Source organism: Brachyistius frenatus, unplaced genomic scaffold, assembly GCF_029030835.1.
Source record: "Brachyistius frenatus isolate BFR_SWC_R1_liver_20210118 unplaced genomic scaffold, ASM2903083v1 Contig_35, whole genome shotgun sequence".
NCBI classification, from domain to species: Eukaryota; Metazoa; Chordata; class Actinopteri; family Embiotocidae; genus Brachyistius; species Brachyistius frenatus.
Window position 1 is genome coordinate 967,166 of NW_027210634.1, and position 27,851 is coordinate 995,016.

General features: G+C 43.6%; 1 protein-coding gene across 1 annotated transcript in view; it reads right to left on the reverse strand.

The window, feature by feature from the left end:
• Positions 1-1,044: 1,044 nt before the first annotated feature.
• col5a1 (procollagen, type V, alpha 1) overlaps positions 1,045-27,851 on the reverse strand; it is a 78,490-nt gene continuing 51,683 nt past the window's right edge. The window contains exons 27-66 of the mRNA XM_069700797.1: positions 27,676-27,729; positions 26,368-26,412; positions 25,929-25,982; positions 23,280-23,387; positions 20,741-20,794; positions 20,232-20,285; positions 19,409-19,453; positions 19,151-19,204; positions 18,144-18,188; positions 17,993-18,046; positions 17,827-17,880; positions 17,683-17,736; positions 16,903-17,010; positions 16,703-16,792; positions 16,091-16,144; positions 15,719-15,826; positions 15,493-15,600; positions 14,282-14,335; positions 14,106-14,159; positions 13,887-13,994; positions 13,599-13,652; positions 13,380-13,487; positions 11,163-11,216; positions 10,812-10,919; positions 10,658-10,711; positions 10,515-10,568; positions 10,372-10,425; positions 10,198-10,251; positions 9,992-10,099; positions 9,774-9,827; positions 9,643-9,696; positions 9,341-9,448; positions 9,038-9,091; positions 8,904-8,939; positions 8,693-8,746; positions 8,329-8,596; positions 7,371-7,483; positions 5,712-5,780; positions 1,423-1,656; positions 1,045-1,256 (exon numbers count right to left, since the gene is read on the reverse strand). Of these exons, the coding sequence (XP_069556898.1) occupies positions 1,110-1,256; positions 1,423-1,656; positions 5,712-5,780; positions 7,371-7,483; positions 8,329-8,596; positions 8,693-8,746; positions 8,904-8,939; positions 9,038-9,091; positions 9,341-9,448; positions 9,643-9,696; positions 9,774-9,827; positions 9,992-10,099; positions 10,198-10,251; positions 10,372-10,425; positions 10,515-10,568; positions 10,658-10,711; positions 10,812-10,919; positions 11,163-11,216; positions 13,380-13,487; positions 13,599-13,652; positions 13,887-13,994; positions 14,106-14,159; positions 14,282-14,335; positions 15,493-15,600; positions 15,719-15,826; positions 16,091-16,144; positions 16,703-16,792; positions 16,903-17,010; positions 17,683-17,736; positions 17,827-17,880; positions 17,993-18,046; positions 18,144-18,188; positions 19,151-19,204; positions 19,409-19,453; positions 20,232-20,285; positions 20,741-20,794; positions 23,280-23,387; positions 25,929-25,982; positions 26,368-26,412; positions 27,676-27,729 (3,198 nt within the window). The 3' untranslated portion in view covers positions 1,045-1,109. The remainder of the gene's footprint in view (positions 1,257-1,422; positions 1,657-5,711; positions 5,781-7,370; positions 7,484-8,328; positions 8,597-8,692; positions 8,747-8,903; positions 8,940-9,037; positions 9,092-9,340; positions 9,449-9,642; positions 9,697-9,773; positions 9,828-9,991; positions 10,100-10,197; positions 10,252-10,371; positions 10,426-10,514; positions 10,569-10,657; positions 10,712-10,811; positions 10,920-11,162; positions 11,217-13,379; positions 13,488-13,598; positions 13,653-13,886; positions 13,995-14,105; positions 14,160-14,281; positions 14,336-15,492; positions 15,601-15,718; positions 15,827-16,090; positions 16,145-16,702; positions 16,793-16,902; positions 17,011-17,682; positions 17,737-17,826; positions 17,881-17,992; positions 18,047-18,143; positions 18,189-19,150; positions 19,205-19,408; positions 19,454-20,231; positions 20,286-20,740; positions 20,795-23,279; positions 23,388-25,928; positions 25,983-26,367; positions 26,413-27,675; positions 27,730-27,851) is intronic.

A 27,851-nucleotide genomic window follows, 5' to 3' on the forward strand; every position in this document is an offset into this window, starting at 1 on the left:
TTTATTAAGTTAATGATATTGCCACCAAGGTAGGTTCAGGTTCAGTTCAGAGGGCACAAAAAGAGGAATGTATTCTGTTTTTGTTTTTTTTCTGTTTGCTTGCAAATCAACTGTCACATAATATCACAGAGCTTGTTTTCGTCTTTTATTTCCATTCTGTTCTTAAATTACAACAAGGTGTGCTCCACAACTGCAACAAGACAGGACGTACCAATTTTACTTTGTTTTTTTTCCTCTTTCAATTTTACAAGTCGAATTCCCTCACTTTTGTTTCTACAAATTTTTTTTTTTTTTTTAATGTTTATCCCCGCATCCGTGTTCTCCTACCTCATAATTAATAAAAGTCACATGCATGTTTTGAAGCCAGAAGCAATAAAACATAACCAGGAAAAAAAAAAAAAATATACAGAATGTACTTACAAACATAAAAATCATTTATATATATTTATATATATAAGGTCCATTCCAAGAGAATGGGGAGACAATTATGCACAAACGAAAAGCTCCCGTAGTGAATGAGCAAACAAGAACCAAAGAAAAGACAAGTGGGGGGGGGGGGGAGAAAAAAAAAAAAAAAAAAAAAAAAAAAAAAAAAAAAAAAAAAAAAAAAAAGCCGGCGGGGGGAGATGAAGGGGGAAAAAAACCAAACACGAGATCAAAAACTAAAGAGAAGAAAAGAGCCAAATCAGATGGAGTCCGTGGCAAATACTGCGACCGTCTGGAACGGCTGCAGCTCTCAGGGTCGCCTTCGTTGTTCAAAATCGAGTGTGATGACACGGGGCTAGGCTGCGTGTGTGCGAGTGTGCTGTGTAGGAGGCACGATCTGACATCCAGTTTCAAAACTTGCATGTGATGGAGAAGGCACACTGAGGTTTCAAGGTTATTTCCTCTATTCCTATAGAATTTCACCGTATTCTCAACTTGATTTCATTTTACTCGTACTTGTTGCTTTATGGAAAAAAAAAAAAAAGTAACTTTTTTTTTTACAAATAGAATTGTCCTATTTTTTTCAATTGTTTTTTTTTTGTTTTTATTTTTCTGAGAAAACAAAAAAAAATATGCTTTTTTTTTTTTTTTTTTTTTCTCCATTTGCTCAGTTAAAAAAAGTCTTAGCCGATGAAACACACTGGCCCCACTTCGAATCCGAACTTCTGCGTGGAACCGCCAAAGTCGTTGAACATGATGTCCACAAATGGCACCTGTTCCACCTTTGGTGTGTTGATCTCAAGTACTGTCTTTTCGTAGCCCTTTTTCAACTGTCAAACAGAGGACACAAGCAGAGAGGGCAAATTAGTGCGTGGAAAACAGGATTTCAAAGTAAAAAAAAACAAAAAACATCGCGAGGCTCTTCGCCGACTGAAGCCGCCGCTACAAAGATGGCGGGAAACGTAAATTAAAGGAGGCGCGAGGCGTCGGGCTTACCGCACAGCCGTCGACCACGGTGCGGATGTAGGGGTTGTTATCGTAAGACATCTCCTCGTCGTTGGAGCCCAGGAAGCGGATGGCCTTGTCGTAGTTGTCCTGCTCCTGGTCGTGCCAGGCCACCGACTGGTAGCAGTTGTAGGTCATGTTCTGCCGGGCCGCTGCGCTCAGCAACCGCATGAAAGTCATCTGGACCACGCCGATGGGGTTGCCCTCCGCGTCCACGTAGGAAAGCTGCAAAAAAATAAAGAAAGAAATAAAGAAAAGAAAGGGGAACGCGGATGGAGCTGACTGGAAGGAATTGGTTGCGTAGCGCGAGGCTCTGATGCCGAGGAATTTTTATACAGACTCATGAGATACTATAGTACATAAATAATGCTGTTTTTTTTTTCTTTTATGTTTGTAGGTAGTCACTTACTGTACTTACAACAACTACTAGGTTTTTGGCCTCCAGTCCCCCTTTTTAGTTTGATTTTGAAAATAAATTTGGGTCCTGCGTGTTATTGTAGCAGCCGAAGGAGAAGGCGGTCTTTCCGAACCGTTGTCGGTTTCACGTTGTGATTGCGAAAGGGATCGCTCATTTTTGCGAGCAAACTCGGGTTGCCCGAGTTTACGATCAGAGTTGACCAAATGCACTTTCACCCGTTTGATAATGAAAACCTTGTTTTGTAAATGTAACTCAAAACAGACTGGAGTGTTTTTGCAAATCAAGCAAGTCGCTTTCAAAACTCCAGCAACTGGTCTTCTCGGTCCCAAATGTTTACAGAGTGTTGTTTAAACCGGAGGTGACGCAACACGGTGGTAAACGTGCTCCTGTCCAAAACTTTTTGAAACGTGTTGCTGCGATTAAATTCAAAATTAGCGCGCATTTTTCGTAAAACCATAAAATTTCAACATTTGCTATGTTGTCTTTTAGTCTATTTTTGATTAATTATGAGTTTACACGATTAGCAAATCATCGCATTCGGTTTTTTATTTACATTTTACACAGCGTCCCAACTTTTTCGGAAACAGGGTTGTAATTATTTGACAGCGTGCCGTAGTGCAGCTTGGCTCTCGCCTTGCTGATGACATCGCTGCCTATCGTCATGTATTTGACATGCTTCATATTCGATAACCAGCTTTGTGTGCCTTTTCTGGTTTAACCTTCGGTGGGATCTCAGCCCCAAAAAGGTTTAAAACCAAAATGATCCACTGCCCCGCCGTCACGTCTACACTACGACGTTTTTTTTTTGTCACTTTGATTTAATTTATGACTGGTAATTGGTATTCTTGTTTTAACGCTGTCTTGGGATTTTTCGAGGACGCGTTGCTCATTGATAACGGTGTCGATAAGAGTTAATATAGTACTGCGCTGTGTGGCGGCACAGACAAAACTAGTGGAACTTCAGCTGCCGATAATACAGGACTGCATATTGATCCAATCATTAAAGCACGAGGCTGCGGTTAATCGGATGTCAGCTAATCCCGTGAAAAGACACAAACCAACAATGTGTATCTTTTCAATGCTCATTTTTTTTAAAGGGCTCAGTAATTTATTTTAACAGCTGTTTTTTTTTTTTTTTGCATAAATGAATAAAAACAAAAGATCAAAAAGCAGATTTGTTGGGGTCTATTGTCAGCTGCAGATAACAAACCTTATGTTGGGTCTTTGTCAGGCTTTACATACACAATACCAGTTAGTGCATCAATTCATTGTTGGCTTTGGTCTTTTATGACATTTTTTTAAATGGTAAAAAAAAAATTCCATATAACCAGACTTATCCGTAACAAATATATGTAAATGTTTCAAAGGAGGAGGTTGAGAGTATTTCCAAGGTTTTATGCCTGGAAGCTGAACTGATGTTCGAGGCTTAATGTGGAATAATCTCCCCTCGAAGTAAAACAAGCCCAACAAAAACAAGCATAACTAAACACCTAATTTTAATCCTAATAGTGTAATTATGTAAAATATATAACCAAATATGAGCAAATGATGGTAAAATCATGAAAACCTGATTCGTTTCAAAGGAACTATGTTGCAGTAACGATAAGTTAATTGCCTGTTCATTAACCTATAATTAACCAAGAAGCCTGCTTTTCCAGCTCATGTTACAGAAACACGAGCGCTATCCCATTAAGCTGATTATAGTGCTTTGTAATCCTGACTGATAAGACAGCATATTCGGAGTCAGTCACAGTTTCTTTTTTTTCTTTTTTAAATGTCCGTTAATGACTGTCTGCATACCAACCATCAGGAATCCATTAGGTCCACGTGGTCGCTTCGTCTTTCAGACAAATGGGACTTACTGAGTTTGGAGCGCATGCACAATCCATGCCACGCAGCCAGAGCAGCAAACCGTCCGCGAGCCTCGGTATGCTCTTTCTCGACTCGTTCTTGCACAGAAGCGAACGTTCGAACACGCATGCATGTAAAAAAAAAAAAAATACAGTGCCGACACTCCGACTTGACAAATTCATCACGTTTTAGCTCATGGTGCGACCATTCAGGAGCGGTGATTGATTTGACGGGTAAATTAATTACAAGACAATGAAGAACTTGTTCGATAATTCACGTCTGTGAGTGTCGGCGCTGTGGCTCCCAACTGTTTTTCCTCCTCGGAGTGGCCGGGTAGTCCCATGCTTGTCTTATGTAACCCCACCACTCCCCCACCCCCCTCCCCTTCGGCCCACACAAGCGTGTGGATCCAGCCCGACATCGCCAGAGAAACATTACCTTTTCATCATCACAGCCGCAAGTCAACAGCGACTGAGTACCCAGAAGCCCCTGGGGTGGTGACTGAGTGCCTGACCCGTTTGACTTGGAGCTACTCCGCCGGATCTAAGTGGTAGTTTAGTGGGGAGACGCCGTGAAGGCGAGTGCGGCCGAATGGCGGCGGCGGAGAGCGAGTGATGCTGGCGTTTTCTCCATTTGTGGAGGATGGATGACCTGCTGAGGCGAGAACTCGTTGGGATCAGCGACTAAAACAAACGAGAACGGGGGAAGTTTGAAGTGATGCATTCGATCCGGGGCTGTTTTTGTTTCCACGCAGCTATATCTGCGGATATGCTGATGCTCCTTGAGCCGCGGGAGCGTCCGGGCACGCAGTCACTCTGAAGAGATGCTCTCTTAATGTAGCAGAGGTACGGCGGAGTGGACAATGTAGTCAGGAAATACCGGCACGTTGTTTTCTGTTTAGGCGACATTACGCGAGAGGGTGTGCTGTAACGCCTGCGCCGAGGGCCGTAAGCATCCCCGAAGTGCCGATAATGACGTTAAAGGACACCCTCCTGTGTGATATTGCGATTATACAACAAGTTACCAACATAAGTAAAATATGTAATCGAAATGTATTCATATTGTGGGGCAATTCGCTCTCAAAATATACAACTTTTTCGTAGTGCGATCTCCGTTTCCACGGTGACACGCGGGGGTTATGACTAAGAACTGGAAAAAAAAAACAATCAGTCGCGTCAGTAGACCCGTATGCGATGTTTACTACTCCAGGAAGTAGGCCGACCCTTAGCAACGAGCATAGCAACAGAGAGGGTTTCTTAGTCTGTTTTATTGCTTTTTAGAGATCGTTTCTCAAACTGAATAAATACAGCACATAGAAACACTGAACTGCTCAGCTAGCTCAATCTTGTTGTAAGTAAGATATCCGCTGAAAAAAAAAATATCAATGGACTCGTGTATTTTTAAGATTTCAAGACTATCCGTGCTGTTACGGTTACGGAAATTCAATTCCAATTATATATTCCCATTGAGAAGGTGGAGTGATGTTTCTAATGATGAGCAGGGTGTGATGTCATGCTGATTTGACGACGTTTCAAATGTACAGTTGACCAATTAGATCTCTGCGTCGTAGCTACTTGTTGTATAATTGTTAAACTCCATTAGTTGCCGAATATATCTATTCACCACATTGAATTCTCATCTGTGCGCCGCACAAACCTCTCCTCCATTTCCATGTAAGAGCATCACACCTACTGTTTGTTGTTGGACTGACGTGAGTGGAGGTCGTGCTGAGTCATGCGTCTCGATAATGGAACAATCCAACAAGCAAAGGTGCCAGTGTCTATACATACTTCATACAGCAGAACCACAACCATGCAGAGCCACAGGAACCCAGAGTCCCGGTCTCAGCCAGGACTCTGGGACCGCAGGCGGGGCCACTTACCAGGGAACCTCTCTTGTAGTGACTATACCATGTGCCTGGCGAGTCTTTGGGCCATTTTGCCATTTTGCTCTGTAAAATATAAGAGGCATTCAGGGAAGGGAACTTGGGAAATTAGGGAGTCTGGCTTACCAGTTTACCACGTTTGAATTCACTGAACCAGGAGCCGGGATTCTCCTTTACCCAGGATGTGAGCCTAGCCTGGGGGCATGGATCGAGAAAGAGGCAGAGGAAGGAGGAGGGAAAAAGAGCAGTGTTAAAGAAAGGAAACCGACGTGACAGAAAATCCCACATCCCCTCTCAGCTTTGGTCTTTGGCCTTCTTGTTTCTCCTCGGAAGGAGTCCTGCCAAAACCTGAAACAGCATTCGGTGAGATCAACCGCACCAACTGGACCGGGTCCGGGTTTTTTTTGTAAGCCATTATGCCATTTTGTACAGTACAAACCATATCTGGCGGCTAATTGCTGCTGAAAAATTCATGAGTACACAGTGATTAATTAAGAAATGATCAGCTGCAAGGAGCTCTCGTACCGCGGCCTCCTCTATCCCCGCTGTGTCGGTGTCGGTGCTCTAACTTCGTTATGCCATTAAAAGCTGTGAATTTGGCCAACAGGGCACGGCTCTAATGGTCTCCGCCATGACAATGATAAATTTCTCTATAATTAGAGAACCGGGTTTGATGTGAAACTGTCGTCAATTGCTTAATGCGCTAATGAATGATGGGCCGGAGATCGCTCATTGCTGTGAGATGGCATACATTAGACCCATGCTGCCTTGAAGGTGACCTTCGCTTGTTTTCACCGGAGTGGATCGAGAGGAGGAGGAAGTACGTCCTTGCCGTGACTTTGTCTATGTTTTAGACTCCAAGGTCGCATGTCGGGCTTTGTTGCTTCTGCAAAGCACGCGGACCGTATCGAGTGTGTGCTCGTGTAATAAACGTGCCAATCCGAAGCACACGTGGGAGCGTTTTTTTACGTTTTTTTTTTTTTTTTACATTTTTAGTCGAGACTGACAGCGGAGGCTTTTTCCGTTTCACCCCTGACATAAATGAGAACAGCCCATCACCCCGCATGCTATAAAAAGTCTGCTTCATTATTCTGAGCTTAAGCAAACTCCGGCTCCTCTGAGGCCTGGTGAGTGGGATCATTAAAATGGCTGTAGCGCCGTGCTGTTGCACAACCCTCCACTTGTCAGAGACAGTGTTCCCGATGTGCTCCTCTCGCCTCCCCGCTCGCACGTAATGAACGGAAAATCTTTTCCGTGTGCCCGCCACCTGTCAAAAGGCTTTTTGTCGGCAATGAAGTCGTTAACGACGTTTTATCTCAAAATGGCACTGAAACAAAACAAAAAAGACTACAGATGAGTGTGTGTTTGAGTTGTCTCCCCGCAGTTACCAAATATCAGAAAATGACTTGGGATTTTGTGATACAACTCGGGGCCCCTTCTGGGGAATGCGGAGAGTCCTGGTGAATCATCTTCCACATCTTCTTGGTAGCAGCACAGCAGGTAATCTCGTTGAGGCTAATTATATGGATACATGAGTAGGTTCAATAGAGTTACTGTTGCAAACAGTGTTGTCTGGAGATGTTCGGGTTATTTATGCAATACGCACAAGCGGTTAGTATTCCCGCTTACCTAATTTGCTTACCTAATTTCACTGCCAATCAAATCACAGACAGTACATGTATATCGTTTTTAGTCCCACCCTTCCCTTCCGACTATACCCTCCACCCTGAATGTGTGTGTCGTGCGAATGAGGGCGAGTGCTCGTGTACACGCGGACACACTTACCCCTTCGGACTTCTTATCTGGGAAGATGCAGCTCTCTCCGCCTGCTGTGAAGTTGCAGTAAACCTTGAAGGAGTCCCGGGAGCAGCCCTGGTTTGGATCAATCCAGTACTCACCTGCAAAAAGGACGCAGAGAGGGAGAGAGGGAAAAAAAAAAAAACACAAAACGGAGAGCGATTACAGAGCAGCACATGCAGTTTGATGCCAATAATGTTCTCTTTTAGGTCAAGGCAGTGTCTGACAGCGTGCGGCGTGTGCTCGGGATGCACTGCGAGTCTGTGTATCGTATTTGTAGGGAACAGTCACCAGACTCCCTTTAAAAAAACAGACCGTTTAATATTGTGTTGCTTAAGGCAAACATGAGATGTCTTGTGAAACATTATTTACAACGCATTCTTGGTTGTTACCATCTTGTAGTAGATTCAGCACAGTTATTATTTTTTTTTTTTAATTATTATGGGAATTTTACCTTTGTTTTAACAGCTGACAGTCTAGAAAACCAAGGCAGTGTAAGGGAATCAAACCGAGGATGTTGTGGTTGTGTGGTTACGACCTTAGTCAGAAGACCACCTGACAGTTTGATATGGCTTCACAAACATTTATCTATTCAGAAAATTACAGTTGTTATTGCTGTTTGATGACATCATTGTCAAGAAAAGGATGATACATTCAGAAATCTAGATACTTTAACTAAATAACAAGTCCAAACATCAGCAGCTGCAGGTATCATGCAGTGATGACCGGTCAGCTGCACGTATATCCAAAATACAGCACGTAGTGATGATTGATTTTAGGGCTGCAACTAATGATAATTTCAATAAACCTGTTGGTTATTTGGAAAACAAGATGGAACAGCACACACACAGCCAGGTGTACTATACAGTAGCCTTGTCTTTGTTTAAACTGGCTGGCTAGCTGCTGCGTGATAAATGCCTCCTTTTAGACTAAATGGGATACAAACCATCGGGGAAGTCGGGGTGGCAGAGCTGCAGGTCCTTGCAGGTGCGAGCGGGGTTGGCCTGCGTGCCCAGCGGGTGCTTCATCTGCTCGATCTCCAGCTTGAGGGAGTTGAGCGAGCCGAAGATTTCCTCCATGCCGTCGTCGTAGTCCTTGTAGTTGGCATCCACGGACGCGTCGTCCATCATCTGGCTGGCGTCGATGTTCCTACGCGTTCTGCCCTTCATGGAAGCCTGCATGGGGAGCGGGTGGATGACATCACCAGGAGGGCCCTGTTATGGAGGAGACGAGAGGAGATAAATGTCAGTTAGAGATGGGGATTGTGAAGACGTCCACAAAGCTAACGATAACGTAAAAGGATGACTTACAGGAGGTCCCGGAGGTCCAGGTGTACCAGATTCTCCCTTTGGTCCAGTTTGACCCTGAGCAGGACAAATTAAACGAATGCTTAAACTCGACATACAAGATTAGATTAGATTTAGACTTTTTTAATTCAACAGTGGGGAAATTCGGTCCGTTTGTTGATGTCAAGATTGATGCTTGTTTCTAGTGAAATCCAGCCTTTAGTTAATCACTTACCGATGACCCCTTAGCTCCTTTGGGACCTGGAGGACCCTACAGACACAAAGATGATCAAGTAATTAATACCGGCTCAGACGTAACAAGCTCCTGAGTTTGCTGTAACATGACACGTATGATGAGCGAAGTCTTACAGGTAATCCGGGAGGGCCGATGGGACCAAGTGGACCTGAGGGACCGGCGATACCCTGCAGGAAAAAAAACAAAAAACGAGAGTGTGAATCCGTAACAGGAGAAGCTTTGTTTATTCCTGAAGCTACAGTATTGGTGAGCATAAGGGATGTTAACACCGGTGGCTACACTAAATTAAAAAGACCACAAATATAGAAAAGGCTGTCGGTAACTTTGACTGGGCGAAAACTAGTGCCTGCCGCTCTTCTGCGGTTAAGCTTGTGTGGGCCTTTCCCCATGACTCCATTGTTGTTTTGTTTACTTACGTTGTCTCCTTTGGGACCGGATGTTCCCGAAGGACCGGGCAGACCTCTGTCACCCTTTTCTCCCTGTTCACCTGGGGGTCCGATAAGACCGATAAGACCTGGATGGCCCTGAGGACGGAGAACAACATATATTATCAATACTGCAGTCTACACCATGACAAACATTATCCCTGTAAGATATCTAATAAGCACACCCTCCACTCATTACGGTAATGATTTCATGGCCGGTGGCAAACAAAACATCTCATCAATCACTTAATAGGTTCATTAGTTTTAGTATTAAGCAAATCAAACACTCTCACCTTTTCTCCTTTGACACCAGAGTCTCCTTTCAAACCAGGTAAACCAGGAGGTCCCTGTGAGAGAAGAGTCGCATTAGAAAGGAGTCAGACCACACATTCTGTAAGATATTTCACATCTCACATCTACTTACCATAGGTCCGGGAGGTCCGTCTGGGCCTGTAGCACCAGGTAGGCCTTGCTCTCCCTGCAAAGAAATACCAGTTATACAATGTTTTTAACCACAGCTGACAGGAAAACACGCATTTCTATAAACAGTGTGCGTCCTTTATGTTCAGCAGTAACAATCCTACACAACATCAGCATGTGACTGTGATGAAATGAAGTGTGGGTGAGAAACACGCTATGTACCACTGCGCCAGGGATTCCCCTGAGTCCTTCCGAACCGGGCTTGCCAGGTGATCCTTGAGGGCCAACTGGGCCCGTCTTTCCTTGGGGACCTTCTAAGCCGGACTCTCCCTTTCAGACGGAAACAGGATTCACACAAACCATTTGATTCTTGCTCACTTGTAGGATATTTTCATATCGTTGCTGTATAAAAGTGAACATAAAATTACCTTGGCTCCCTTCTCTCCTTGTCTTCCCTCAGGTCCGGCTGGTCCATGGGGGCCCTATTTAAAAAAAAAAAAATTGAGATTAATATTGTGGAGGACAAAGACAGAACATTTTAGCATTTTGACACTGATAACCTTTTGCAAGGACTAGAAAAAAGAGCTCCGGACAGTACTTACTCTCTTCCCTGGTGGTCCAGAGGGACCAGACTCTCCAGTAGGTCCAGGTGAGCCCTAGTTTGAAAATAAAACAATTTCAATCACAATTTACACTTTATCAGTGATGACACGCAGCACTGTGGAAAAGTAACACAAATACTCACAGCCTGACCGGCTTCTCCGTCGTCTCCCTTGTCACCAGTTGGACCGTCTAACCCCTGCAGTAAAATTAAAACAGAACCTCAGTCATGTTGCTTGGCTTAAAAAACAACAGAGTTTGTAAGCTGAGCACTCGTGTCATACGTACAGCTGGACCGGGCTCTCCAGGGGGACCAGGGTCACCGGGGAAACCGCTTGGACCCTAAAAATGACATAAGACATTTACTTTTAAATCACTACAATCATCCTTTGTGCACCGATTTCTGCTATAAAATTGAAGCTAACAGTGGGAGAGAACTTACCGGGCTTCCTTTGGGACCATCATCTCCAGGGGGACCTTTAGGGCCTGGAGGTCCGGCAGCACCAGCCGGACCAGACTCTCCCTTTTCTCCTCGTTCTCCTCTAGGACCCTAGAAAAATATGCAGCATGGTAGCAATTGTACTGTACACAGATTCTCATAAAAAACAAGGACAATAGCACAAAAGCGCCAAAGAAAAATAAACAGGGGATTTCTTTTCTTCCTGAATATTGCAGATAAACTCATTTGAAGTCAAGCTTTTGACCAACAAAGATTAATTATTGCTGGAACTCTGCCAAGTCCTTTCATTAAAAAGCAACAACAAAAGCATAAAAAGTGAAGCCGATAACTCACCGGTGGGCCAAGTTCTCCCTGAAGTCCCGGCTCGCCTGATTCACCAGAATCTCCCTGATAGAGGAAGGTTGGGAAGAGGTATTAGTAGTGCGACAGAGAGAGACACACACACATTATCAGTTAAGGTGATTTGTTGATCCAACGTGCTCCTGAAATTCCCATCATTTACCGCAGCCCTCACTGTCCCCGCTGCCCTTGTCACCCAAATGGGAACAGAAAGAGATGACACAAGAGATTTCAATCCATCAAGTGCCGGCAGATTGGGTGTCTGGAGCAAAGGAGGGCGCTGACCTCACTGTTCTCCCCGGACCCTGCCTATATATCTTGTCCTCTCGCCTCTTGCCTTATTGGATAGTTGCCCCTGTTGACTCGCCTTAGACGCCGGGCGCCATCGTTATTCACTGTCATATAAGCCCACCGACCTGCCTGCTGGGGGTTTAACTGCAGATGCGATCTGCCACACCTGTTTGCCAGAAAATATGTCACACTCGGTAGGCGATCGATAGCACCGGTCTGCCGAGCCAACGACAAGCCGCACGGTGACGTGTTATGATAAGCATATCCAGATTCCTTCGTGCATGAACAACAGCTTTGCATTGTGAGCATCAACCAATACTCTAAATTAGTGTCTGGCTGCCGTCCAACATCTCTCTTGTTGCCGTCAAGAAATCCACCGTAAGCAGTTGGTGTGCTTGTTTAAAAGCACAGCTGATCCTCCTGCATTAGCGGCACACACTGGTTTTTAATGCAACGTAGCGCGGCACAGGCCTTTGACTCCGTCCTTATGACAGCCTGCTCGTGTCCACCGTAAAATCTGCTGAGAGCGGGAAAACCGAGAGCATGAAAGACAGCTGCTCATCACAGATATGAGGGATGTGTTTACAGAAAAAAAAAAAGAAAAAAAAGGGGGGTGGTGCCCCCGCTGCTTGCCAGCTCCCTGGGCCGGCTAACAAAATGCCAGATCAGCTGAAGTGCGATTAGCCCAAAGAGCACTGTGTTTGTTTGCTCAGAAGGAGGACAGGCTACCCTCGGGGAGATTATAAAGGAGCAAAAGGTGATTCTATTGACTGAACCAGATGAAACAAATCGCACTATCACTGCGGACAGAAAGCGTGGAGAAAAGTGCTCAGCGTTGCATTCCAGCAGCAACAAATAAGAGCTGGATTCGATTTTTATGAGAGCTGCCTTTTAATAATGCATCCATCATTTTGAAATTGCAGTGTGATGCCTTTTGACTGTTTATTCATCGTCTCCACCCCAGCAGTACTGTTGGGGACGGCAGCCTGTCCATTAGATTTGGTGTGCATCTGTCACTCTGCGGTAGAAAAAAAAAAAAAAAAAAGTGATCGCGCCCCATTTCAAATGGCATCATATAAATAGGCGCGTGAAATATTAATGACTGCAAAGCCGTGTTAAGGGGTATCATTCACAGTCTTTACCAAAGAACACTCAAAACAAACTGCTACCAAACTGAACCCTGCCTCTTCCAAATGTGTTGCTAGTTTGGCTTCTCCACCCGTTTCCCTCTCCAGGCACCAAAACACAAATACTCAGCACCACAAATATGATTATTTCAGTTGAAATAATGTTCCTAGCCAACTGTTATCGGACCCAAATTCACTGCATGGCCACGGTCTGTTGAGGATTGTTTCCATTCGTTGCATCCTAATGAACCCAGAACTCAAGGTTGATTCTGAGACTCTTGAAGCTGCCATTAACCAATTGGTATTGACCACCATTTATCGTATGTTGTGTGCTAAAACTCGAGGCTCGTCGGTAAATGACCTTTGCGGACTTAAGGGTAGAATAGCAATGCATCATTTTTGCTCCGGCTTAAAGTCATTAATATCGTCTACAACTATTTGTATCGCTTCATCTCGCTCGTCTATCGCCGCCATTGTTGGAACGACATTTCGAAACAAGCGCTTAACTTCAACGTCGTCACACTTAGCCTCCCCCACTGGTCTCTGATTGGTCCACCATCCAGAGTGGTGAAACCCAACCTTCATGTGAACGAGGTTTCCAGACTATCATCACAGAAAAGACTGAAGCTGTGTGCACTAGGTAGCCGGAGCCAGGCTATAATGTCTCAAGAGCACTAAATTGTTTTGGTAGACGATGATATCTGCCATCAAACTGCTACGTAATGCTGCGCCCAACTCTGTGGAAGCAGACCAAACATATGTGATTCGATCTTAAAAGACAAGAGAGGCTTACCTTCTCTCCAACAGCACCAGGGTTTCCAATGCCACCAGGAGGTCCCTGAGGGCCATCGGCTCCTGGGGGTCCTGAGGGGCCTCTGGGACCAGGGGGGCCAGGTGGACCCTACGGGGATAAGAAGAGCCAGTTAGATTTAGAAATGCGTTTCACTCCTTTTACATTTAATACACTGAATAATAACGCAGTCATAATGTGTGTATAAATGAAGCTACTTACCATTTGGCCAACATCTCCAGTTTCACCTTTCTCACCAGGTGGACCAGGCAAGCCCTAAAGACATTATGTGAGACAATGTATCAATTAATCAATCAATGTGTATAAAGTGCAAAATCACTTTGAAACATGGTCCCGATACTCTTTACGATTCCAAACAGAATACATCGACCGAAAAATACGTCAAGGGAATATATTAATTCAGGTCAAACAACCACAATACAGCTTCAAAGCTAACATACAGAAATAAAAACATCAGTCACACTTTCTATTTTTTATTCTAGTCCGCACCTGCAGCCCGACTGGTCCTGGAGGACCGGGGAATCCTCTTGATCCATCATCTCCCTTCTGGCCAAACATACCCTGCTGACCTCTGGGACCGGGCTCACCATCTGCACCCTGCACAATGCAACACATAATCAAGTGATGTGAGAGTCACCGAGAGTCCGGGGCTCACATACTTTAAAGAAATCGAATGAGCTGAACACGCAACCCAAAATAGACACTTACAGCAGGACCTGGTGCTCCAACAGGTCCTTGAGGGCCCGTAGGACCAGGTGGACCCTGAAAAAGAAAACATCAAAACGATTTTATTGCTCTGTGTTTTAAAAACATCACAAGAAAATTGGATCATGAATGAAGCAAAATAACTTTTCCATAATTCTGTAACCAGACAGGCAACTTACATGTTCTCCTTTGTCGCCCTTACTTCCTTTCTGGCCTGGCTCTCCAAACTCTCCCTGTGAAATGACATCACGGGCGTTAAAACCCAAACAGGTAGTAATGCAATGAATAATGTTAAGATATCATCAAACACTCCCCATCGAAGCACAGATAGGTGAATCCCTCCTTTTGAAAAGACACTTTTCAGATCTGCCTCTAGATATTTAATTTACGTCTCTCCTTCTCTGACAAATACTCTTCACATGTGAAGGGTCGGGGGGGGACTTATCATGATGGCAGCCAAAACAGAATGAATAATTACTCCCATCGGAACTTGTTTGTACGCGAATATACAGAAAGAAAAACCTTGCACCGCGTCTTTCAAAGCCCCCGTGTATGGAGAAATTAATTTAAATAACCACCACAGCTAACGGCGTTTTTGAGACAAATGCTCTTTGTGAGGCGGCATTAGTATCTTAAATAAAGGCCTTGGAGTCGTCGGTTCCCCGCGGACGGGACTTGTAATGAGAAAGTGTCTGAATGTGTGTAAACACTAGCTGTCATAATCCTCTTTTTTTTTTAATCTGCCTGGCAAATACCCCTCTGCATTGTCCATGTCCGTCCGGACCGCAGGGACCGTCGTAAGGCAAGTTAAGAACTGAGGCATTCTTCAAAAGGATAAGAGATTATCCTCTGAGTATCTCTGCTGCTGATCTTCCTGCAAATGTTTTTCGAGGGGATGAGGAGTCGCACTTGCTTCTGAATACTAAAAGGTCACTTTCACACATTCTGTCACTGCCACAGAAATCCTTCCCCTTCTCCGCTGTCTGTTTGTGCAGAGAGGCTACAAAGCAGCAATACGGCTGGTTCGCCTTTTTAAAGATCTGTAAATCGATGCAAGATCGGTCAGACAAATTCCCCTCGCAGCGTTTAAGGTCGCAGAGAGAGAGAGAGAGAGAGAGAGAGAGAGGATAGAGTGAGGATATCTGGCCGAGATCTCAACTGTAAAATTGTGTGTCCAGTGTGAGGTCATACATCTGCATGTACGTGTGTGTGTGTGTGTGTGTGTGTGTGTGTGTGTGTGTGTGTGTGTGTGTGTGTGTGTGTGTGTGTGTGTGTGTGTGTGAGTGAGAGTGAGAAATAGCTCAAAATTTGAATCACTTCAGCGCAGCTTGAATTTCATTACACTTTTTTTTCACTTGGACGGAACAAGAGGCCATGAAAAGCAACTCACCTTGTCCCCGTCCTCTCCAGGGGGTCCAGGAGGTCCTCCGGGTCCTGGCAGACCCACAGGTCCCTGGATACCATCTCTTCCAGCTGGGCCTTGAGGTCCTTTCTCTCCCTGAGATATATTTTTTTGTTTTTTTGTTTTATTTCATTGAATCACACCATATTGTCAGCAAAGAAAAAAATTTGCAGTGTTGTATGTGACAGTAATTCCTTTAATGTAATGTTCTTACCGGTCCGCCTTTCTCTCCAGCAGGGCCTGGAGGTCCCTGAGGACCAGAGCGTCCAGGGAGACCTGTGGGTCCGGCTGGGCCAGCAGGGCCGCGCTCACCAGGAGAACCCTAGACCGGCACCGCACAATAATATTAGTTATTAAAATCACAAAGCAAAAATACAGTTTTTAATTCTGAAAATTAAAGGGTAATTTCAGGCACATCTACAATATCAAATAGGTCAGACCTCTCTTATGTAAGTAGCAAACTGTGCATATCATTATATTATGTAATGGAATAACTTTACTATGAAGACAATTCCCACAGATAAATGCAGAATATAGAGCGCGAGAATGACAAACTGAGGATGCGGATGCAGTAAATTGTACTCACAGCAGGGCCAGGTGGGCCATGAGGACCCTCATTCCCTTTCAGACCATGAGCCCCCTGCAGAACAAAATAAAGCGAAGGCTTCAGAAAACAAATATATTTGTTGGGGAAGCACACATCCTGCCGAACACTGGACTCCCTATCTTCAAACAGGCTCAGTGTGAGATGGGAAAAACTCCCTTACTCTCCAAGTGGAGGCTGAGAGCAGATGCGAAGGACAGTTGTTTACCAAAAAAAACGCTGCAAACATCCTTTACATGACAAAGGAGCTGGTGTTTCACATCATTTCTAAATCCTAAAGTAAAGAGAAAAGCTGTTTCTACAACTGATTTCTCGCCAGCAAGTTTGCGGTGAGAAAATGGTGTAAATTGCATAACTGCAAGGACATGACTTTGTCAAGTTAGAATAAGAAATTAAAAATTAAAAAAATAAACAGCCCAGAGCATGCTGTTCCTCTTGTGAAGCCCACTCAGGGATCTGATATAATCTCTGATTCTTGAGGTTCACCACATTCTTACAGCAATTTAATAGCGCAGAACTATTATGCAACAACCAATCTGTGAGAGATATTGAATTTGTCAGATGGTATTATACTGAGCAGAAGGCGATACTAACCACGGGGCCAGGTAGACCTCTCTCTCCAGGGAAACCTCTTGGCCCAGGAGGGCCGTCTTTACCTGCTGGACCAGCAGGGCCGGGGTCACCCTTACAGGAGAAAACACAATGTTAGCAGTGCTATAAAAGAAAAGGGAAACAAATGTGAGCAGTATATGTATTAAGCTCACAGAATGATAAAATATTAAACAGAGCTTCACCTTGGCTCCTTCTTTCCCTGCAGCTCCGGGTAGACCCTGCTCACCAGGTGGGCCTGGGGGTCCAGGGTGGCCCCGATCTCCCATTGGTCCAGTTTCACCTGTTGGTCCCTATAATTGAGGCGGAAAAAAAGGCAAAACTAAAACCATGAACACTAAAACCAAATTGCAGAGGAGGTGTGAAGAAGAGAAACCACAGTAAGCGGAGAGCAGAGAGGACATTGTGAGCAAAATCAGCAATTTAAATACAAGAAAGATGTTACAATTTCTCCATCTATTACAAAACATGGCCAGGAGAAGCTGAACATTTGCTGAGTGGGAGGCCTACTAGTCATTAAAGCCACACGCCGCTGCGTTATCATGAATGTTCTCAGCTGGCATTAGCAGAGTGGCTGGGAGGGAAAGTCTGTTAAACGTTTATGCATTATGGATGAGGAGCCCGTCGCTAATACGGCCCAGGATAAACAACACTTGAGTCATGGCGGTTGACATGTAGGTAAGAGGATAAGTCAAGACAAAGGAAATGCCGAGGTGTTCCTAATAACCGCTTACAGATTTCTGTCATCTGCATGTAAATTTTTGGACGGCACTTGGACAAGAGTGTATCTCTTTAAATAAACATTACAAAGAGACATTAATTAATTTTCAGCACTTAATGGAGATTTGGCTCTGCACAAAGGGATACAATCAATATAAGTTTGTGCAGCCAAAACAACAATGTATTAGAGAAAAAAAAAAAACATCATTGCAAGGGCAAACACAGCAAAAAGATTAGTGACTCACCTGAGGTCCAACCACACCCGGAGGACCGGGAGGGCCCGTCTTGCCTTGGAATCCCTGTGTAGTACCAGAAAAGAAACAGATTGTCATATAAGTGACTCACTGGAATACAGATGAAGAGCTGGGTAACCAAAGCAGTTTACTCACAGTCTCTCCTCTCTGTCCGGGATGTCCAGGCAGTCCGTCTTTCCCTGCTGGTCCCTAAAAAAATTCACACAAATCCATAAAGCTAGAGTAAATGCACTGACTGACGAAGGAAAAAAAAAAAAAAAAAAGGCATGATGGGTTTTGCATATCGACAGTCTGGACTCACAGGAGGGCCCTTTGGTCCTGGGAAACCTGTTGGTCCCTGAGGTCCTGGCAGACCCTGAAAGAAACAACACATTCCTGGTCAATATTCAAATACACCTTATGTAATGTCATGACGACAAAATGACGCTTGATGGCCGTGTGATGGTACGTACCCTCTCACCGGGAGGTCCTGGTGGGCCGTCGTTTCCTGAGTTACCCTGAAGAGACAAAATAAAGAGTAAACTGTGAACTTGTAGTGTAATCCAATAAAGCTAGCCTGATATTACCAGGGCTAAATTCGCTGCGTGAATAGATGGGTTCTAAGCTAAAGCGGTTTTGGAGCAGGAAGTGACCATATTTGGACGAGCTGTGTTGAGGGGGGGGAACTCGAGAGAAACTCAATGATACTACGGCCCCGTCCACCGATAGCCATAACCTGACTGCACTACAGGCCTGTCAATCAAAAGGCAAGCCCCCCAAAACACTGCTTTTTGAAGCTTATTTTCTAATTAATTACAAGATTATTTGCAGATGGCCCCATCAGAAAATTAATAAGTACTGACTTTATCTAACAACACCTAAATAACTTGTGGACTTTGAATTTCATAAGAGAATTTGAATGAAGGGGGCTTTTTGGAGCCAACCTCTAGTGGCACTTGGTGGTACTGCAGCTTAAGGCACTTCCGCATCAGCCTAATTTTTTCATACCCGGAAGCTACGTACACTTTTATATACAGTCTATGGCTCTAATGTCATGTTTCATTGGGGATTGTATCCAGTTGTTGCATCCTAATGGGCGTAAACCTCGGGTTAACTCGGAAATGATTGGAGCAGCCTTTAACCAATCGGCATTGACTGCCACATGACGTATGTTATGCTCTGGAGCCCACAATAGCGGAGGTTTTGCTTTTGAATTTTTAAAAAAATATTCTCTTCCTCGATATTTGTTAGTGTTACTCGAGCTGTTCGTGTCGCTTCAGTTGTTGGAACTGTAGAAACTTGACTTCAGCGTCATCTCACTTAGCTACACCCACTAGTCCCTGATCGGTCCGCCCTCCAGTGTGACTGAGCCTTCACGTACACAGGGTTTCCAGGCTAATTCCAGCACAAGACTAAATCTGTGAGCAAAATGTGGGCAGAGCCCTGCCTCAAGAAAGTGGCGGAGAAATATTTTATGCACCTTTGGTCCGGCTTTTCCTGTTGGTCCTCTTGGTCCTCTCTCTCCTCGAGGCCCCTTTTTGAGAAAAAGAAAAAAGTGATTACAAAAAAAATCACATGAAGCTTCCTAGGTAGATATGCATGACCTGGAAACGTTGAGCTTAGTTATCGTCTCCGTTTGGATTGCCCTCGAGCGTGCCCAGGTTGAACCTCCACTTTTGAACTCAGGTGCCAAGCTGGCCATCTGTATGCAACCACGAGTCTGCTGAGTAAGACTAACCGTTGGTCCCCTCTGTCCGCGTGGGCCTGGCTTTCCTGCTGTTCCCTGCGGACATGAAGAACACACACAATGATCAAAGGAATGGCACTCACATCAATAAGAGGCTGCATCTTCCAGAAGAATTCATGTAATGCCAGCAGACAGGAACATTTGCGAGCAGATTTCAACAAAATTGGGCCATTTAGGAGCTGTTTTATTATTGATTAGCAATTACCTGTTTCAAAATTACCATCATTTATAATCGCTTACATCTGAGTCATTAATACCTCAGAAAAGGACATTTTAATAAACAGTATTGCACCATATAATAATTTGACAGCAGTATTATAATTACACCAGCTGCATACAATTTTAATGAGGTAAACAATTAGATCTTTTGTGTGGCTTTTAAGATTCAAATAAGTAGTTGTGAAACTATGTTAATAGCACTCGTATCCCTTTGTGTCTGGGAGCTGGGTCTGATAAATTTCACAAATATTTTGTGAAGATGAAAAGCTTTGTGCGCCCTGCTTCACTCGTGGTGGCGAACCATTACTCTTGCAGGCGAGCTAATGGCCCATCCCTTAAACAAAGAAAATGAAACATTGCTCAAGCGGCACAAAATGATAAACAAAGCTTTTTGGTAGTTTGAAATGAGTTGTGTAAAGGTGGTAATGAAGAAAGAATGCGATTGTTTTTCTGTCCTTGGTCAAAATCTTTTTTTGTTTTAAGAGACATGCAACTTCCGCTAGGTTGATGGATCTGGAGCTGGGACAGGAGCCCGTCTCCGGTATCCAACCCTTGTAGGAATGAGAAGAATAATAAAGAAGTCTATCTGACATACCCGAGTTCCTTTCTCTCCGTTGGCGCCAGGGAAACCTTGGAAACCCTGAGATCCCTGTGTGCGAGAGAAGAGAGTAATTAATCATTTGTGAGACAAACCTTAAACATTACATCCCTTGTTTAATCCCCGAGATACCCCTAGCTTATTAAATGCAACAGGATTTTGCGTGCACATAAATAAAAGCAGTGTTTTATTGTTATCGTGTCAGGAAGTTTGAGGGGCTGACACCAAATAGCATATTCAAATCCGCGGCTCTTTGATCAGAGAGCTTCAAGCATGTCCAGTTGTCAGGCTGCGGCTTTGCCTAAAAAAATGCTAAAGGATGAGCCATCAAAAGTTCAGCAAAGCAGTCTTCACACGCACATGTGCATTTTTTATTCTCTTTCAAATGCACACAGAAACGCCACAGTGTAGACATTTTGGCCGACTAAACTGTGCCCCTAATCAGTTATTCTTACTGAAATCCGTGAACTAATGACAATGTTGTTAAGCCATCTGTGCGCACGTACCTTTGGTCCTTGTCTTCCTGGGTATCCTGGCAATCCGGGAACTCCGAGTTTACCCTGTAGAAGAGAGAAAATTGGTTGTATTTAACTTCTTTCAAACCCCCAAATGTTGTAACACTCATGACATCGTCCAGGTTATGTTTTTTTTTTTTTTCAAACTTTGAAAAGGGCCTTGCTACAGCTTACTCAATGCATTCACGTTGCTGGACTGTGCAGAAAACGCAAGAGGGCTTTTCATTTGAAACAAGAGCTTTTAATTTGAAAGGGATACAGGAAGGTGTGGTATTCGGTCGAGCAATGGTTTCACTTCATTGTCAGTCACACCTCAGTAAGTGAGTAATTATTCAGTTCTTAATCTGTTTATACATCATGGAAAAAAGCTTGTCTGAGAATCACCAGGTTTTTGTCTTCAAAGTTTTCCTTTGTAGTTTTTTTTAGTACATCCAGTCATACATAGCAAAAATAATCTGCTAATTTAGCGTATTTACTTTTTCAAAACGCAAACAAATATTTTCTTCGAAAAATAGAGCCGAAGTTGTATCGCTAAACCAACGGCAAAATACAGTTTACCACCTGTTAAATGTAAAAAAAAAAAGTTTACATCTCGTCATATAATGAAAGACTTTTAACCTTTAATCGTCCATAAATATTTTTGTGAAAAAACTACATTCCTCGTTGACATTAATATCTGCCCCTGTTTTCTTATTTAATGATAATTGATAACCAATTAATGGTGATCTCAGTTACGAAGACTTAGAAACTGCAGGCAGAAAAAAATGCCAAAAGTCCGTCCATTATGATTTTATCCACACTAGTTTACCACTTAAAGGGCAACAGTGGCAGAATAATTGTAAAAATGTAAATACATAATTTAATTAATCATTCTTCAGCTAGTAGGTGCATTTAAAATGAATCAAATTATCACATTTAATGAGCTTGAAGCCGGCTGTATTTTTATTATAAATTTGTCAGATGGTATTATACTGTTGTAATATGATATCTGTAGTTATTTTTTTACATCGCAGCAGCCAATCTGAAGGCAGTAGGACACTACAACTATTACACACAACCATCCGTCTGTGTTTCCCTTGAAATGAAATCACGTACAGGATGCTCCACACACCTCAACACACTTTAGATGAATCGGTTACAAGTTATTTCTTTTTTTTTTTTTTTGGATGTTCACGCAGGATCTGTCGCATTACAGCGGCTCATTAAACTTGTTGTATTATTGCTTTCTTTACAACTTTCTTTGTAGAATAAGTAGCACGGCATGTTTTGGTCTTAATTATGCAAATGCTGTGTTTTCACCATTCTTGCAATCTGATGCGACATTTAATGATATCAGATGCAAAAAGATAAAAAACTGATTAATCTTCAGTGGCTTCATGAACCTTTTTTAAAAAAAATGTTATTTCTATCATCACTGTACAAACTAAACAAAAACCTACACACTTGTGACATGCGTCACTGTGATTGGCTCGGTCCATTTCAGAGCAATGAAAACCAGCAAAGTCGTGTTTTTTTTTGTTTGTTTTTTAAATTACCACGCCCTCCAGTTTATCTTTGACTGTATTCAGCCCTTTTTGCACTTTGCGCCGCTGCACCTACGTGAACCAAAATTAGCAGCAGCGCTCAGAGACGCCCACACTGTCCAAACTGAGATCTAAAATGATCCAGGACAATTTCTATTCAGTACTGAATTCAACATAAGTACAGTTCCAACTTAAAACGCAAGACAAGCAGACCGCATCAGTCTCCCTTTATGCTATATTCATACATCTGTGAATATAAACAGTTATGATAGAAGTAAGTTTTATTCTAATAGTAACAACATGCACAACCACCACAGCAGTATTTTTAAGAGCCCAGCTCTGTGTTTGAATGTAGAAATGTGTGCCGGCTCTGGTTAAACACAAAAATGACTGAGCTGTTACCTCCTGCCTGATCGGGATGCACAAACCAATTTCCATTTCCAACTCCCATAATGCAAATATATATACAATTCACGTTCAGAAAATGCCCTTCACTAAAAGCAGAAAGCTCTAAGATAATAACAAACACTGTGGTTATAAGTTCCACTATGTGCCCGCTGGCTAATGATTTTCAAGATCAGGCTGTGGGTTTGAGTTTGTTAACAGACCACATCTGCAAACCTTTAGTGACAGATCATTAAGACGCTGCATCCTCCGGAACACAAAGACGGACGTTTTTAACACCGCAAAAAATGGCCCCGCCATTTGTCAGTGAGATTGTCGGCAGGCTGAGGAATTGTAAGCAACAGCTTACCAAGCGTTCAGCTTAACAATAAAGATTGTTATCGGAATCCATTTATGCTCTCAGCTGGTTGAAGAGCAGCTCCGAACAGAACGATCGGGAACACTATTTTCCTCGTTAAACCCCGCTGAGCCATCATCAGAGATCAAATATGACTGAAGAAATGAAATGATAATAATAATTCTGTTCACGCTTGTCTGTGGGATATCGGCATACCTCAGCTGGAGGAGAAAAAAAAAAAAAAAAACTGGCGAAAGGAGCTCACCTTCTCACCACTGGGGCCAAGGGGACCAGAATCTCCTGGGAGCCCTGAGCGACCCTTCGGCCCCTCGGGACCATCTTCTCCTCTGGGTCCACTTGCTCCGAGCTCTCCCTGGGAAAAAAAACAGGAAGCATGAGTATCACTTTCCTGCATAATTAAACATAAGAGACTGCACCCGCTGCCAGAACTGGGTCTGACAGGGTCGTCTTTCACCACTGATTCTGCTCAGCTCCTTTTCCCTGACCGTCAGCGGGGACACTGGAAATCTCGTTCCATTCATGTGGCTCACTAATTTGATGATGATGTATTTAGCGGGCTTAACAGAGATCAGACCACATATTATATATCACGAATAGACCCATTTAAAAAAAAAAAAAAAAAAATCTTTTATCATTGTCTTTTGATGTACCACATGGATTTGTCCTTGTATTTAAATATTGTAGTTAATCATTGGGAATTAACCAACATGCTGAATGTATTTTCCTTCTTGTTGTTCTTATGTTTCTCCGTGCATTACTACCTCCACCGCCTGTCAATCCACACAATAACATGACATTTACATTACTGGCATCTGCAGTTGAAGTTCTATTATGTGTTGCGGAGTGGCAAACCACCGCGAAGTCACCTATTGGTTTGTGAAGGCTCGAGTCTGGCATTTTGGCCGTCACCATTTGTTTTTGTTTTTTTTGGAACAAGAAGTTACTATATTTGGACCCATTAGGGAGGAGTGAGGGGTGGGTCTGACTGAGAACTGGAGGACACTTGACTGAACCCCAGGCCTGTCGATCAAATCAGGCACGCCCCCAAACATACCTCTCTTTGAGGCCTAATATCTAATGTATTATTATTTCTTTTCAGAAGTGCCACTAGAACACTGATCAGAAGGAGTGAGTTTAGCTAATGACACCATAATAACTTGTAGAAAAAATACACCGACTTTGTATTCCATTAGAGAAGTTGACACTTTTTAAATGGAAGTCTATTGGAGCCAGAGATTTTTTTTGGAGCCAGCCCATAGTGGCCTTCAGTGGTACTACACTTTAGGGCATTGACTTAGCTGTTCCGAAGCTGAGACTACGTCCATTTGTATGTGTTTTGCAGTTGCTCATGCACGTCCTGCATCAGCTCATCAAAACTTTGCTCCACAGCGCCACCCGTGGTCAAATCCTCTAAAGCAATTAGCAGTCGCTTTGTTCTAAATCGGTTTCTTACTTCTTTCTTACGTCATTAAGAACGAAATAATTCATGCTGTGTTAAATCATTTTTTTTTTTTCAACATGAATCTTCCTCGTGTTCCTTTACTTATATTCATGGTATATTATTGTGCAAACAAGTCGGTGTATTCTGCGTCGTTCAGGTCGCCCTTTTAAAACTGTGGTGACCGTAAAGTTGTTTAAAGGATGTTTTCCCTGGCTACCTGCCCCCTTTTTTTAAAAGCAGCTAGCAGTCCTATTATTGCCTCTCCCTGAAAGTGTGCTCACCTTCTAGCAGGACACGCGCTAAATGACAGAGTACAAACTCGCCCTGACAACCAGTCATTGCCCCGGAGACCCGCTGTTGTGTGAAAGATATCTAGTTAAAGGTTTGTGCACGGGGTTTGCAAAGGAAGGAAGGGAGCGCACGCACGCACACACACACACACACACACACACACACACACACACACACACACACACACACACACACACGGCCACGCTCACGTATACATAAAACGACATCAAGCAAACTGTACTTGACTCACACTTACAAGCTCATCAAAGAGAGCACTATAAATTGAGCACTCACACACACACACACACACACACACACACACACACACACACACACACACACACACACACACACACACACACACACACACACACACACACACACGCACTGTTTTCTCAGGCATGCTCAGAATTAGTCATTTAGATTCCAGTCCATGCACGTGTCTCCAGAGCGCAGAGGCCTCCTCAAATCTTTGCTTTCATCTGGATCTGCTGCGTCTCCGGAGGAAAACAAGGCCGGAGCCCCGTGTCTCTCTCTCAGGTTTGAAGGGGTTTAAAGTGCCATTGATTTCTCCTTCCCTTTTCCGCACTCAGCGAGAGACAGCCTGGTCAGGGATTGGTGTTTGAAGAAGCGGCCGGTGCGAGTTATACTTCTCACTGTAGAAAGCGTTTTTTTTTTTTTTGGGGTGTGTTTTGTTTTGTTCCTCCCCCCCCTCCCCCCCAACGACTTAACAGTGTAAATCCCCGATGCACTTTGGAGAGAGAAGTTGTTGCCGGCTACACCTATCAAAATCATGCATTTCTCCTGAAATTTGCCGAGGCTAGGAGGACTGACTGGCAAATTGGAAACTCTCTCTCTCACACACACACACACACACACACACACACACACACACACACACACACACACACACACACACACACACACACACACACACACACACAGAGGGAATTGGAACAACACCTTATGTTTGCTGATTACCCCCAATTCCACAGAAGGCACAGTGGTTTAGGCAGTAGGGCGATATCGTGACAGAAGTGGTTGGTGCGAGCTTAAAACAATCCTAAGTGCAGATGTGTTATCGTCGTCCAATCAGTATGATTAATGTGACAGTATGTAAATATATATATATTCATATAAATATAAACAAACAAGCCTCACCCGGTCGCCCTTGATTCCCATATCTCCCTTGAAGCCGGGGAAGCCGTCTTCTCCCTATAGCGAGAGAATAAAAGGTTGAAATAGAGGCTTTAAAAAAAAAATATACAAAAAAATACAGATGTTGACATCATTTGTGCAGTATTCATACAGAGACAAGCATATACAGATGTGGAGTCTTACCAAGATACCCTGTTGCCATAGAAACTCGTTAGCCTTTTTTGTTTTTCCCTTCCATATCAGCAAAATTCATTTTACAGGATTTAATTGAGATTATCATTACCATGAAACCGCCACCACTATTGTAATCACCTTCATCTACCTGCCAATATTCAGTGTAATCCTTGATATTAATAATATATCTGAAGGCCAAAATCTCTTCCTTTTTCACGCAGTAACGTCGTTTCGACGTTTCCCAGCCGACCATCTGCATCCTTCTTACCTTTTCACCCTTGTGTCCTTTGAGTCCGCGAACACCGTCGGCTCCCTGTGATGCAAGAACAGACAGAAGTTACAGGCCGATAGGGGTGAATGTTGGACAGAGGAAGGGGGAGTTGAAGTGCAGTGAATGACAGGAGGATATTCACCTAAAATCAAATCTAAAATATGGCTGCTCAAGTCACGAACATCTCCCGATAGAGCTTAATGTCACCGTTTCATTCTTCTAAATGAGTCAAACAAGCATGCTATGGACGGTAAACCCCGTAATAGATCTATTTATATGTGTGGGGAGCGGTGGATCTCACTCGATCTGATTGGAAACCCGGCGATACTACATCCCGCCCACTGATAAGCGTAACCTGACTGTACCACAGGCCTGTCAATCAAACAGACACAGCCCTAAAAACACCCTTAAAGCCCTTATTTTATCGTTAATGACGGATTATGTTCAGATGGACACTAATCTGGAAGAGGGAATTTAGCAAATGACATACAGGAAACTTGTGGAAAAAATTGTATTGACTGAGAATTTCACGAGAGAAGTTGAATGGAGGGTCTATGGGAAGCGGCTCTTTTTTGAGCCGACCTCTAGTGGCACCCGGTGGTATTGCTGTTTAAGTCACTTCCGCACCGGGCTCATTTTTCGGAGCTGGAGGCTACGTCCACTTTTATACGCAGTCAACGGTTTCATCTGTAGCTCAGAGCAGGAAATCCTCTAAAGTCCTCCTTTCCGGACTGTTCGTCTCATGTTCCCAGCGAGAAGACTTCAGCCACGTAACAGGGGCACCACGAACTGGAAGTCAAGCCACTTGTGTGTGATCCTTTCTCTCAGCGGAACGACTAATGATTGCGTCAGTCACACCCTCTCGCCAAGAATTATTTGATGGGATTTCCTCTGTCTCGGTTTGATCAGCGACTAATGACACCAAACAAGAGAAGGGCTGAGCGCCTCGAGCCATTATCAGCGCCTGTGACTAACCTTGGCGCCGACTTACGCGAGGTTGTGTAAGATCTGAAAAGAAGGCTTTCCTGTCTTAATCGTTGCATCATCATGGCCTTTTTTTTTTTTCTTTTTTTTTTTTAATGTCAGTAGCGAGCGCTGCTGCCGCTAAACTCATCCAGACTGTCCTTTTAAGTGAATGTAATTTTGCTGCTTTGTTGGACAAATGTTGGAAATAATAATAATAATAATGATCATATTTTTTCACTTTAATAAGATAATGGCAAACTATCAGCCCGTAGCAGTCGTTAATTGCAAAGCAATAGAAAATAATAATATCTATTTCTTAGTGGTTGATGATCAGCTCACCTTCACCCCTCTGGGCCCCGGATAACCGATGGGTCCTTGAGGGCCGGCGGGTCCCTGGAGAGAGAGACAGATGTTTGATGAGAGCTCGTGCACAATTACAGTTTCACGCCTGCACACACTAATGTTGCTAATGTTACCAACATTCATGCAAAAACATTTTATGCAAATGCGTCTGA